The sequence below is a fragment of the Phodopus roborovskii genome, unplaced genomic scaffold (genome assembly GCF_943737965.1).
Source record: "Phodopus roborovskii unplaced genomic scaffold, PHOROB, whole genome shotgun sequence".
Taxonomy (NCBI): domain Eukaryota; kingdom Metazoa; phylum Chordata; class Mammalia; order Rodentia; family Cricetidae; genus Phodopus; species Phodopus roborovskii.
This window is the reverse complement of record NW_026126563.1, coordinates 13,929,669-13,942,936: the sequence shown is the minus strand read 5'-3', so window position 1 is coordinate 13,942,936 and position 13,268 is coordinate 13,929,669. Positions and strand designations below refer to the sequence as shown.

General features: G+C 44.5%; 1 protein-coding gene across 1 annotated transcript in view; it reads right to left on the bottom strand.

The window, feature by feature from the left end:
• Positions 1 to 13,268, bottom strand: part of Lama3 (laminin subunit alpha 3) — a 197,625-nt gene that overhangs the window by 112,234 nt on the left and 72,123 nt on the right. Inside the window, exons 16-23 of the mRNA XM_051202047.1 lie at positions 13,088 to 13,134; positions 11,539 to 11,638; positions 10,797 to 10,849; positions 10,468 to 10,573; positions 9,088 to 9,187; positions 7,122 to 7,278; positions 4,670 to 4,802; positions 1,949 to 2,091 (exon numbers count right to left, since the gene is read on the bottom strand). Of these exons, the coding sequence (XP_051058004.1) occupies positions 1,949 to 2,091; positions 4,670 to 4,802; positions 7,122 to 7,278; positions 9,088 to 9,187; positions 10,468 to 10,573; positions 10,797 to 10,849; positions 11,539 to 11,638; positions 13,088 to 13,134 (839 nt within the window). The remainder of the gene's footprint in view (positions 1 to 1,948; positions 2,092 to 4,669; positions 4,803 to 7,121; positions 7,279 to 9,087; positions 9,188 to 10,467; positions 10,574 to 10,796; positions 10,850 to 11,538; positions 11,639 to 13,087; positions 13,135 to 13,268) is intronic.

Below are 13,268 nucleotides of genomic sequence, written 5' to 3'. Positions count from 1 at the left end.
AGATCAACTCTTTTGTTCCTCATCCTGAACCCCCCAGAACCCACAGGGCCACTCCCCACAGTCCTTCCTACCCTGGAATTCAGTGCCACAGTGCAATTTCAAGATCCACAGGAAATGCTACTATATCTTCCGGTAGTTTATAAATCCCCTCCCCCAATGATCAAAGGCATTGAATCACATCACTAAGATGTTCTGCTGAGGGGCTGGAGAGATGGCTCAGTGGTTAAGAGGACTGTTGTTCTTATAGAGGACCCAGGTTCAATTCCTGGCACCCACATGGCAGCTCACAACTATCTGTAACTTCAGTTCCAAGGGATCCAATCTGCTCATACAGGCAAGCCAATGTGCATAAAATAAAAATAAATAAATCATTTACTAAAAGGAAAAGATGCTGTGCTGAGACTCTGGTTCCCTCATCACTCTAGAACACCAACTACTGATCACTGACATGGCCTTCAGCTCCAACCCTGCTCACGGGACATGATGGAAAAGTGAGGTTGGTGATGCTGGTGCCTCAGACTGGAACAGCCTCGCTTCCTGTCCCAGCAAATGAAAGAACGACTGTTCATCAACCACGCCAAATGAAACTGCAGTGAATGCAGCTAAGCATTCAAGAAAGAGCAGTGTTCCGGGCTCTCAGACATGCGTGGGTGGGCTGGCAGTGTCCAGTGATCTCAGGGTCTGTGGCCCCATGGCATGTGTGCAGAGGGGAGGAGACGGGATGTTTGCTTCTGATGGGAGATTCATATGTGGCCCATAAGGCATTTTCTTTCCTCGGGAAGAAACGTTTATGGCGGGGGGGGGGGGGTAGATTGGGAACACAGTGGCCATATTAGCTGGGTGGTTTTTATTGTTCTAGAAGCCATTTTCCTGAGCTGGGTCCATGACTGCTACAGTCCCAAAGACCTTACTAAATACAAACAGCAAGTGCTCAGTGAGAATGGAGTCATGATGGGGACAGTGGCGAAATGTTATTTGGCATCTCCCATGCCTAGGTAGTAAGTCTTAATACTCTTTCCAGCTTCAAGCATTGCAGGAATTTTCCTCTTCCCACTTCTAATACCTGTCAAGTACCCTTTTTGACTTATTTCTTCAGACATAAAGTCCCTTTCTTTGCCAAGAAGGCGCAAGAAAAACAAGGGCCAATGGGTGTTATATAACTTCGCATTGCTTGCATTTGGAAGAGATACACAAGGATGTGTGCCATTCGGGAGAAGTGATGGAGGCAGGCTCAGAGCTATGTGACTTGCTTAAGACTTCCTAATGCTCCAGAAGGACCAACTTTGTTTCCTGCCAAAGCACAAGGCATCAAATGTGTGCCAAAGACTATCTATGACCTTGCCACAAGTTATAACAAGCCTGGCTCCTCTGGCTTTCCTTGGATGAAGAGTCCTTTGCCAGATCAGCTGTTGGACTCTTGACTATAAGACAGTAGGAAGTGCTGGAGTAGCCCTTGCTCCTGGAGTCCCCCCTCCCCCGCCTTCCCTTTGCACATCCCCAAATCTCACTGCTATTGTTGCTATTGTTCCCTTCCCTTTATCTAGGTTCTCCTGATTGCTCTGCATGGTTGAGAGGGTGTATGCACATTTTTAGGTGCCTTTCTGCTTCCTAATGGAAATACTGAACAAGACGTGAAAGGTGGGGTGGGGGGGATCATGTATTTACAGGAGCTTTGCATTTGTTCTAATAATTTTGAGTTATAGCTCATTACACATGGAGAGATATACAGATTGTTTTTGTTTAAGAGTAGTTGACTGGAAGGATATAAAACATAATTTTAAGTAAGTTTCTGTTAACATGTCCTCTAAGGGCAAAAGTCACACAGTTTCCGTTACAGTAAAAGGGAAATGCATGTGATTTCGAAGTCTTCCTGTGGGTCACTGCACTGGACAAGATTATCTCAGGACCAGGACATTCCACAGACATGGGCATTAGAACTCTAGCTTACCAGGAGGACCCCTTCCACCTGGATGCAAGCGATCCATGTCCCTGGTGTGATGGAGAATGTGTCTGTAAAGCCATTTCCAGGGACAGTGACAAAGGCTGGCTCCTTCCTTGGGGGAAAGGTCACCTCTTTGCTTTGAGAAGCACCTATCAGAAAGACAGATAGCAGTTTAAGATGTTAGCAGTGGAATCTATTCTTCAGGGTTATTATACTATATGATTATATGGCTTGTTGCTGCTTTCTTTTTTTTTTTTTTTGTCTGTAAGAGATGATAATTTTTTATTTTTATTCATGCATCATGCATACATTCACTTTGCCATTAACTAGGAAATACTTGTTCCCAGGCTTATATTGTGTATTTCTTCTGACAACAAACAAACATCTAGTGCCTGAGTCTGAGGGTCTTCTTGAGAGGAGATGTTTGCATCACATCTTTGCATGACTCTCATACTATTTCCATTTACAAAGGCACATTGTGTGCCAGGCCCAGGGCTGCTTGCAGGCAACACAGTGTGAACACAGAAAGCATGGCCTACTTCCCTGTGGACATGAGAAGTGAGAGGTCAGAATGCAGAACGAGATCGAAGCATGGGAAGTGGGACTTGAAGGGTGGACAGTGGTAGTGGGGAGGAGGCATAGGTCACTTTAGGAACATGTGACTAGGTTCCTGATTCAGACTTAGAGGAAAACTGTCTCAGAGAGCAGGAGAACAATCCTGCCAAATTGGCCAAAATGTATTCCAGTTGTGTGGACAAAGGGCAGACTGCTGATGATACCCAGGGGCAGAGAGGCTTGCTGGGATGATCTTGGAGTCTACAGCCTGACGACAAAGACCAACTATGGACTTGGACAACTTTGTCTCTTCAGTCCACAAGGCTCTTACTGTGTGAGGCCACTGCTGAGGCTCCTCAAATTAAAGAGAGCCAGCCCTATAGAGATCTCTAGCAGCTGGAGCCCCTTAGCCTCCAGCCACACATGCTTGGCTGGGCCAGCCTGGGAAAGGCACCACCTCTTTTCTCTGCCATGGGTGTGAAATAAAGACACTTGACACTCTGATACTGAGTCAGGTTTCCAATGGCATCACTCTGTGTCCTTCCGGAACTACAAATGACGTCTTGAGTCTGTTTCTGAGATTGGTTGAAGCTCTAGTTCCTGGGAAGATAGGTTTCCAGGCTCTGCCCCTGACCACTGTGAGTGGTAAGTGGCACTGCTTAGGAAGTCTTCACCTCTGAAGGAAGCTTATAGGTCTCTGGGCCTCTCCTGGATTTCCTACTTTCTGACCTTCACTTTAAAATTCCAACCCTCCTCTATTTCTCCTTGCTTGAAACCATGGAAGAATTAAGGGCAGTAGGCTAACAACTCCCAATCAATGCCAAAAAAAAAAAAAAAAAAAAAAAAAAAAAGAGCCGTCCAATCAGATGGTAAGGAAGGCTGCAAGCAAGCCATCCAATCAGATGGTAAGTGCTGCTGAGGTTTCTTGTCCTACCAGGTCCCACTGCCCTTGAGCCCCAAATAAAAATACAGATGCTATATTAGTTATAAAACTATTGGCAGATGGTTAGGTCTCCTTACTGTCTAGCTCTGTCTTAATTATTAACCCATTTCTATTAATCTAAGTATTTTCACATGGTCTCATCTTACCAGAGAAGATTCTGGACCTGTTACTCCTTCCTCAGCTACATGGTGTCACTTGTGGTGTTTTTCTGCCCACCTTTCCAGAATTCTCCTCACCTCCTAGTCCCGCCTATCTTTGTGACTCCTCTGGCCAAACAAGTGTTTTATTCATCAACCAATAAGAGAAACATATATACAGAAGAACATTCCCCACCAGGTAAGGAAGAGCATGCAAGAGAGCTGACCAACCAGATGGTAAGGAAGGATGCAAGAGAGACATCCAATCACATGGTAAGGGAGGATGCAAGAGAGACATCCAATCACATGGTAAGGGAGGATGCAAGAGAGGCATCCAATCACATGGTAAGGAAGGATGCAAGAGAGGCATCCAATCACATGGTAAGGAAGGATGCAAGAGAGACATCCAATCACATGGTAAGGAAGGATGCAAGAGAGACATCCAATCACATGGTAAGGGAGGATGCAAGAGAGACATCCAATCACATGGTAAGGGAGGATGCAAGAGAGACATCCAATCACATGGTAAGGAAGGATGCAAGAGAGACATCCAATCACATGGTAAGGAAGGATGCAAGAGAGACATCCAATCACATGGTAAGGGAGGATGCAAGAGAGACATCCAATCACATGGTAAGGAAGGATGCAAGAGAGACATCCAATCACATGGTAAGGAAGGATGCAAGAGAGACATCCAATCACATGGTAAGGGAGGATGCAAGAGAGACATCCAATCACACGGTAAGGGAGGATGCAAGAGAGACATCCAATCACATGGTAAGGAAGGATGCAAGAGAGACATCCAATCACATGGTAAGGAAGGATGCAAGAGAGACATCCAGTCACATGGTAAGGAAGGATGCAAGAGAGCTGTCCAATAAGATCTTGTCATGGGCTTAATGTTTTCTAAGGATGATGGATTTTCTGAAAACCAAAGGAATGCTATATTGGTCCTTCCTCAGTTGAAAAGAGGAGAAGCCAAGTTTAGAGCTCATGCCTGTCCAATCCAGCACTGGACTACGTTGTGAGACTCTGTCTCTAAAGAGCAAAACAACAACAAAGCACAGTAAAGAGGCTTAAAATTATACCTACCCAACTTCGCCCAGGATGGATAAACAGTGATTCGGCCAGATACTTCTTCAGTTCCAGGGTTGACATATCTCAGAATAATGTGGAACAAGGAGAGATTTGACTTCCTCACAGCCAATCTTATCCTTACTTCATTCTGAAAAGCACCACCCCAAAATCCATGAAGTGTAGAAGAGAAAGGTGGGTGCAAAGAAATGCCAGCAAACCAGTGACTTCATTTAAGTTTCCCTATTAGAGTTGTAAGGTGTGTGTGTGTGTGTGTGTGCCGTGTGTGCATGCGTGTGTGTGTGCACGCGCGCACACACACACACACGTGCCTACATACTCAGTATGTACCAAGTAACTAGGTAGAAATATGCAGGCCTAACAAGAAAGCAAATCACTTACAATTCCAGTTGCAGTGGAATTCACTCCCTCAGCAACTAGGATTCTCTTTTGACCTATCCTTTTGGAACCAGGCAGACAGAATGGAGTATTAGCTGGACTAGTTCAAGAGGATCACAGTGACAGGGGCAACCACCACTGGTTTGGAAAAATCAAAGGCAGAAGAGAGAGAAGGAAAGGAAAGTGTGTTATTTCACACCACCACTCAATAAAGAGGCCCCTGTAAGCACTACTTCCCAAGTGTAACTTCACATCTAAGTGGCTGCAGACAGTAAGGGTGGGGAAGCAAGGGTTAGGGACCTCAAACACATTTGTGATAAAAAAAAAAAAGAACCTAGATGCAGCCGAACATTCTGTTTTGCCTTAGAAGTTTTATCACAAGCTATTGTCAATAAACTAGAGGAGAGGTCTTGTGTGCTCCAGGCTCTGTGGTCACACAACACTCCATAAGAATTGTTAACACAAGTAAGTTATCATTTATTGTATGTGTATAAGCATTTTGCCTGTCTGTATGTATGTTCATTTAGGTCAAAGGAGGGCATGGGAACCCTTGGAACTGGAGTTAGGGAGGGGGGCCCCCCCCCCCCCCCCCCCCGAATGCTTGTTTTTCAGACCAACCCCCCCCCGGCCGGGAGTCGGGGGGGGTCCACCCATGGTGCTCATTAACTGCCAAGCCATCCTTCCAACCCCAAGAATAAGTTGTTCCAGAGTTCATTTTCAGTTTGGATGCCAATGGGAAAAGCCTGAAAGGTAAAGAAATGGTTTGCGGGGGGTCCCTGACAAGACTTTCTCACAAGAACATTGTAGTGTGTCTTTGGGTCAACCAAGTATTTGGTCAAATTTCAAACACATGTAAGAACCCGTAGACCAGGCTGTGCCAGCAGCCATTTCCTATCAGGACCTGATGGAATCCACTATAATTTTATGAATAATGAAAAGATAGAATTGGCACTGATGTGGTTCCAAGCTTGTGCAGAACCTGGCTTGGTTCACAGCAACCAGTCCCGTGGCTCACGGCCTCCTGCAACTCCAGATGGGGAGGATCTCACACTCTATCTGGACTCAGCAGATACCTGCACTTGCATGTGTGCATACCATCCCCAGTGTACCTGCACTCACATGTCAATGATCTGCAGGAGAGTCATAGACTGCCCAGGTTCTCTAACAGACTAGTCCTGACCTGCCCAGGATAAGTACTGGGTGAGCATGGCTATCAGACTCTGTCTCTTACTGTGATTTATTTTGCCTGCCTAGAAGCAGCTTGAAGAGACCAGCCTTAAAGAGAAGGTCTGAGGATAAAAACTACTCAATGGCTCTACATGTTTGGCTATAAATCTTGAATAAGTCTTCCAGGTCAACAAATAATGTACACATCCCTCACTCCACCAGGAAAGCAAGCTAGATGGGTGCAACAGAGAAGAGTGGAGGAGAGAAGGAAGGGAAGAAGGAAGGAGAGAAAAGCTAAGCAATGCCAAAGCGCATCCTTTACCTTAGTCTCCAGTGGAGGAATTCTGGAGTTTGAAAAGCACTGCCCCAAATCAACACCACCAAGCAGGGGACGTGGCACAAAGCTGGCATTGGGGCATGTTGGTGGCTGAAACAGGGAGGACTTAGAGCTTAGGCCAGCCTGAGCCACACAGCAGGACTGCCAGAAAAAGGGGCTGCTAGCTTTCTTTTTTTAGAAGTCTGCAAGTCGACTAGTTTTTATTTTCCAAAATGGCATTAAAGAAAAATGGCCCTTGTGTTTTAATATAGTCTAATACCACTTATGAAATTTCCTTCTAGCTATGAAAAGCCTCCAGAGAAAAATGCCTTCTTTAATTTCTTCACTTTCTGATTTAGTAGCTAAATTAAAGCAGAAAGAAACTAGGAAATCCAAGTACATGCTTATGAGTTAAAACCTTTCCCTATCCTAAATCCCAAGCCTAGCCTTCAAGCCAACCCTGGCCAATGTTCTGGATAAAAGGAATCCTGGAATGGTCTCGGGGACAGTGTAGCAGTTAGGCCTATGAGGGTGTTACAGACATAGATGTGAGCCCCTGCAATGAGCTGCGGCCCTCTGACTATATACCTGAACTGAGGTCATCGGGGCATAGCCTCTCCAGCTAAACTTAGGGAATACCAAGGGATCAAATCCAAACCGCAGGTCTCTTCCATTAGTTCCAGCGCCGTCTTCAACCTCATACTTCATGTGGTGCAAATCCGGGAAATAGTAGTTATTTTCAGGCCTTCATAAGTCACAAACAAGTATGGATGTACAAGTTAGGTCTGCTGGCACTCTGATGGCCTTTCCTCATAGACACTGCTGAAGGAATGCTGCCAGCTCACTAAGCCATTAAATAAGAACAAAGGAGGGCTGTCCCCACTCTTGCTCTAGAACATTCTTTTATTCAGGGAAACATTGGCACAGAGCACACCCAGTTCCCACTCATTCCAAGCACTAAATTGAGGAAGTCACTTAGCACAAGTCATGAGAACCTCAACATACCCTCTACTGTGTCCCAACTGTTGCCAACAATTAATAAAATAAAATAAATACCTTAGTATTTGCTTACTCACTCAGTCCTTCACACATTCATATTCACATAATTGCAAACATCAGCAACTATATGCCAGGCACTGTTGCTGATATAATACTTTATATACTAAATATGTATATATAATTTTTTATCATAGCCATGTTTATTTTTCTGTGCTTACATGTGTTTGTTCATGTATGTGCATAAGCAAGTGTGCACATGCATGCACAGATGAGCACTTGTAGAGGTCAAAGGACAACTTGCTGGGGTTGGTTCTCTCCTGTGTAGGTCCTGATGATTGAACTTGGGTGGCCGGGCTTGGGAACAGGTGCTTCTGAGCCACCTCTAGGTTAATGGGTGGGTTCCTTTGTGGCAGTCACAAAGAAAGCTCAGATGTTTTAGTGTTATAAAAATGCTTACTATATGTACAATTGGAAATTTTGATTTTAAAAACTGCATGAAAAATGCTAAATTTTATTCCTAAACAAAATTATACCAAAAATATTTTGCAAGGTTATCCTAGTATGGTACAGTGCAGATTTTTCTTTGTCTCTTTATTTTTATGAGTTTATTGGGATTTCTAAAATTGATATACATATATGACCACAAAAATTAGTTAGAAAACACAGTGAAATCCTTCTAAACTTATAAAGAAAGCTAAGACGTGAAAGTCGGTGTTTTCATCTGCAGGTGGATAACCGATGGATCGGGTTGCTTTTCCTCCGTGCTTCTGCATGTTACGTCTACTGATGCCCTGCCACAAGGGCCGATGATGGAGAGTGAGAAAGAGCACAGCCACAAGGCCCTGACCTTTAGACACGGAGGGGCAGTGACAGCCCACAGCACTCAGAACTACACTGCAGAGTGCTTTAACTAATCTGTTTATGAAGCAGGTAGAGAAGGTACCTGAGATTTTGAAAACTTTGCCTTTCTCAGAGTTTAGATTTCCATTTCCCCTCCTTCCATGAGGAAAAACTTAGAGTAGGATTATCACATGCGGAGATACATATGCATATACTCCCCATCTCCTGGTGTTCAGCCATCCTGCTTTTGTTCTAGCCCCCCTTTCCAGTTGCTTCTATTTTAAGACTTTCCCCACCACCTTATTCTAATCACCTGACCTCTCTCCCTCACTCAAGGGAGACAAAGAGGAACTGCATATCACTGGTCCAGAAACCTGACCCCCTGTGTTTGGTACCTCCACACCGTGGCTTGTAGAGAGGCTCAGCTTCCAGCTGGCACAGTGCACCCTGGTTTCTTACATCTGTTCACTTCACGCCTGGGGACTTCGGGGTGCAGGGGCTTCTTAACTTGTGCTGCAAAACTGGTTTCTATGGGCACCCTGATCTCCTGTTCTAATTAGTTCCTGGTTATAGTTATAATATCTAGTTACATCAACAGCCTCCTCTGCCTCCTTAGGATTGCTTCTGTCCTGTCTACCCCAGGATAGGTGCAGACGGGGAAGTGTGAGGTGGCCCCAGCAATGTGAGTGTGTAAAGAAACTTCCCCAAGACTTACCTCTGGCACTCCTTCCCCACAATGTGCTCCCGGCACTGGCATTCTCCTGAGGGCCCACTACACATGGTGGTGAGTGATCCACCAATGTCACACTGACACCCTAAAAGTCAAGAAACAGCTGGGTTACTACCAAGCTACCTTCCTGCCAGATGCCTCCCTCCCCATGAGAAACAGCTATGATATTCTCAGCATTGTGGTGGATGCTTTCTTTCCCCTGTCATCCCTTATATCAGGTAGGGATGCCCTAAACAAAAACGGCCTGTCCCCTCTAAGGTTCACCTCTAATTTGAAGATGTGGGACTGTAGGCCCATTGGGGGGGGGTACACTGTTGTGGAAGATGAGTCCAGGAGCTAAACATGGTTAAGTAGCCTGGGAATAGGGATCGGTGAGTGAAGTGTTTCCCACACAGACAATGCACAAGGAACAGTGTAGAAATAATGATAGTGCTGAGGGTAAAGACACAGGAGGATCCCTGGGACCTGCTAATCGGGGCTAGCCAAACTAGAAAGCTCCAGGTTCAGTAGAGACTCTGTCTTTAAAACCAGGATGGAGATAACCAAGGAGATGCCTGACATGGACCTCTGACCTCCGTGTACAGAGGCATACACATCCATTGCCGACAGGTGCTGATTGCAAGAGGCTGTGGGATACACAGCAGTGATAACTAGTATTTAACAAGTCAGCCTACCAGATGTATAATTCCCTGTTGGGAAGTCCCACGTGGCAAAGCCATAGGGTTAATAACTGGTTGTTTCTGTCTGTAACTTTCTCAAGTGCCACTGCTATACTTCCCTAATAAAAACAGCTGTGGGGCTCTTTCCACAGCCCTTTGGTAGTATGTTTTATATTTATGGGACACACATATAGCTGTGGATCATCAGGAAGATGATTTCTGTTTAATTGTACAATTTGATGACTATAAATAATACCAGGATATTTTATTTACATTACTCAGACTGGCATAGGATTCTCAGTCACAGAAAGCTAATTTTAGATTCCAGAAAAAAAATCCAAATCTGCTGGTTGCCCCTAAAGATACATACATGAGGTAATTTTCCCAAGTGCTTTGCTGATTCGAGGTCAGAGCTTGCAGTAACTAGCAGACATAACTCCCTACAGCAATGGACTCTATGTGCTTACTCCCTACAGCTTAAGGTCCAGATAATTAACTATTGTTAACTCTTGAATTCAATGTCATCTTTTTTTGTTTGGGAACCCTAACCATTTAGGCTACATGTATGGCCAAGCATTACTGGATATTTGGACAAGTTCTCAAGACAGAGTCTCTAAGTGCTGTCCTTGAAAGTAAGTGGCAACCAGTCAAGGCAGGTTTGTCCTTCAGCACTTTGCCTTGTGCAAACCCTGCCATATGTGTTTACCTTGACAGCCAAAGTAATTGCTCTTCTCCAAAGCGAAATACCCATCTTGGCAGGTGTCACAGGCATCACCAGTTACATGAGCTTTGCAGCTACAGTCACCGTCTCCCTGGAGAATAAATGAGCTAAGTGGCAGAATTTGATACATAGGACTCACTCACCTTCAGTTGGAAAACAGGCTCAGCATACAATAGGAAGCAGTGTAACCTGGACTGAGAAAGTATGCCATGGCCAGGATGACTAGCAAGGGGCTTGTACCATCCTCCAGGAACCCCACAGTCAACCACAGCAGCATCCTTCAGTCATCACATGACACCCGGACCCCCTGTTACCTGCCCACACTCTCCAATTCCACTCACTGTCCCCGCCTCATGGCACTGGCATTCTGTGAAGATAAAAGAGAGTGTCTGTGAGCCCGGGGTTTTACAGGAGCCGTTCCCTGGCTCTAATGACATCATATGCCTACAAATCAACTCATGCTGTTGGGCTTCCCTGTGGACTTAAGCAACATTCAGCCCATATTGCTGGAGTCTAAAAGGGATTGCTTTCTGAGGTAAGTAGGATAGGTCAATCAATACAATCTTCTAGAGTAATGGCTGGCTTGTGGCTACTCCAGCACAGGGTTTACAAAGGTTTCCAATATCAAGGTCATTATTGATATGCCTATATAAAAATCCACTCTACCCAAAGACAGTCACTTCACTTAGACCTCTTAGTATGTGTTTTAAACTTGCTATGCTGGCTTTAATAATTGTATAAAACAAAGGTGCGGTATTATATGTTACTGCTATAGCATGTGCATAAAATTAAGCCAGAAAGAGTGGTTTATAAAAGCAGAGAGTTCACAGGCATTTATCAGGTGGCTGCCTTTGCAAGTAACAAAATTCATCGGAAACAATATAGATAAATCTTTGTCTGAAGCGGACAGAAGTTCTGCCTGAATGGAGGTGGAGTACACCAAAGCATTATGCAGCACGTTGGACAAGTCAAATTGGTTTAACGAAGTGCTGCCTTGTCAATTTGGGCATGGAGCCGGTGACATGGCAGGATGTGATGACTTATGAGACAGCTCACCTGAGCATCCACTGGGGTTTTCTTTGGCCAGATTCCAATATAATGGTTTGCAGACACTACACGTAGGACTTGCAACATGAGGCTTGCACTGGCAATAACCCTTGAAATAAAAATCAAACTGACATTTGGCATCTCAAAATTAAGACCTATTTCAAGTAAGTGTTTTTGCATAAAGCTCTGTTGCCAAAATAAATTTTGGCCATGAAACGGAAGTCAAAGGACTTACTAAAGCACAAGGTCACTTTAGGAGTCTTCCAAACTTAAAAAAGTTTGTATAATTGATACATTTTTTAGTGTTTTACCTGCATGTGTGTGTGTGTGTGTGCACCATGCATGTGCCTTGAGTGCTTTATTTGCATATATGTGTGTGCACCAAGAGTGTGCCTGGTGCCCAAAGAGGCTGGAAGTAGGCTCCTAAAACTGGAATTAAGGATGGCTGTGGATGCTAGGAATTGAGCCTCCTCTGTAAGAGCAGTAAACGTTCTTAGCTGCTGAGCGATCTCTCCAGCCTCTGGACTTTTTTCAGTACATATTTGTATTTTACACGAATAACCAACAAGTTGGTTAAAAAGCAGTCAGAAAATACAGAGAAAGGAAAATCTTAAGATCTCTTTTGTTTAAAATATTGTAATGTCTGAGGAGACACCTCAGTCACTAAAACGCTTTTCTTGTAGGTGTGAGGGCTCAAGTTTGATTCCCAGAATCCACATTTTAAAAGCCAGACATGATTGCAAGTAGTTCCAGTGATGAGAGGTAAAGAGGCAGAACTCTGGGGCTCACTGGACAGCAGCCTAGCCTACTCGATGAACTATGAGCCAGTGAGAGACCTGTCTGAAAGACAATAGTGGGCGACCCATCCCTGAGGAATGGCATCTGAGATTGCACTCTAAACTCCAAATACATAAATGTATACACATACCCATACCTAACATGCCCACACATGTGTGTGCACACAAACTCCCAGTATCTGCTAATGCTATTACACCATAGACCACACATTTCTTGAGGACTATGAGCATCTTACAGGGGAGACTGATGTGATGAATACTTATGTGAGAGGTCAAATTCCTTCCTGGCTTTGGTGTCATCGAACTACACAGCAGGAAGAGCAGAACCCCCAGCCCCTGACCTCTGGGGCCTGCTATTGCATTATTACCATGGGAGGCCTTGAAGAGAGGCCTTGAAGAGAGGCAAGCCCTAATGGTCTTAGGAAGTTGCTCAAATTAGCACAGCATGTGTTTGGAATGAAACAGAGACCATGTAACAGTTTTGTGAATGGCCGGCTTTATGTCACAAGTTCTTGGCCAATGGTTGTACCTGGATGGCTCTCCATAATGGCAACCTTCACAGAAACCTCCAGCAACAGCTAACTCTAAGACTGTAGGACACAAAATCCAAATAAACCTTATTCTCTTGAAAAACAATCACAAACTACATACGCATCTTGAAAAAGAACCGTGACCTCTTTAAGACGTTGGATCTGTTTTTTTGTTAATTTCAGGAAGTTCCCACAGGTTAGTCTTGAACTTTTACATATCCCCCTACTTACCAAGCTGGAGTCAATGGTCCCAGCTGGGTCACAAACACTGCTGGACCCTGTATATGATTCAGAAATGATACAAGTGTCTGGCTGGTGATTTTGATACTTCAAAAAGCTTTAATTTTGCTTTTTAAGAAAAGAATACCCACATTTGTGTTTTTGATAGATGAGTGGCAAAGCCCGTGTGTGA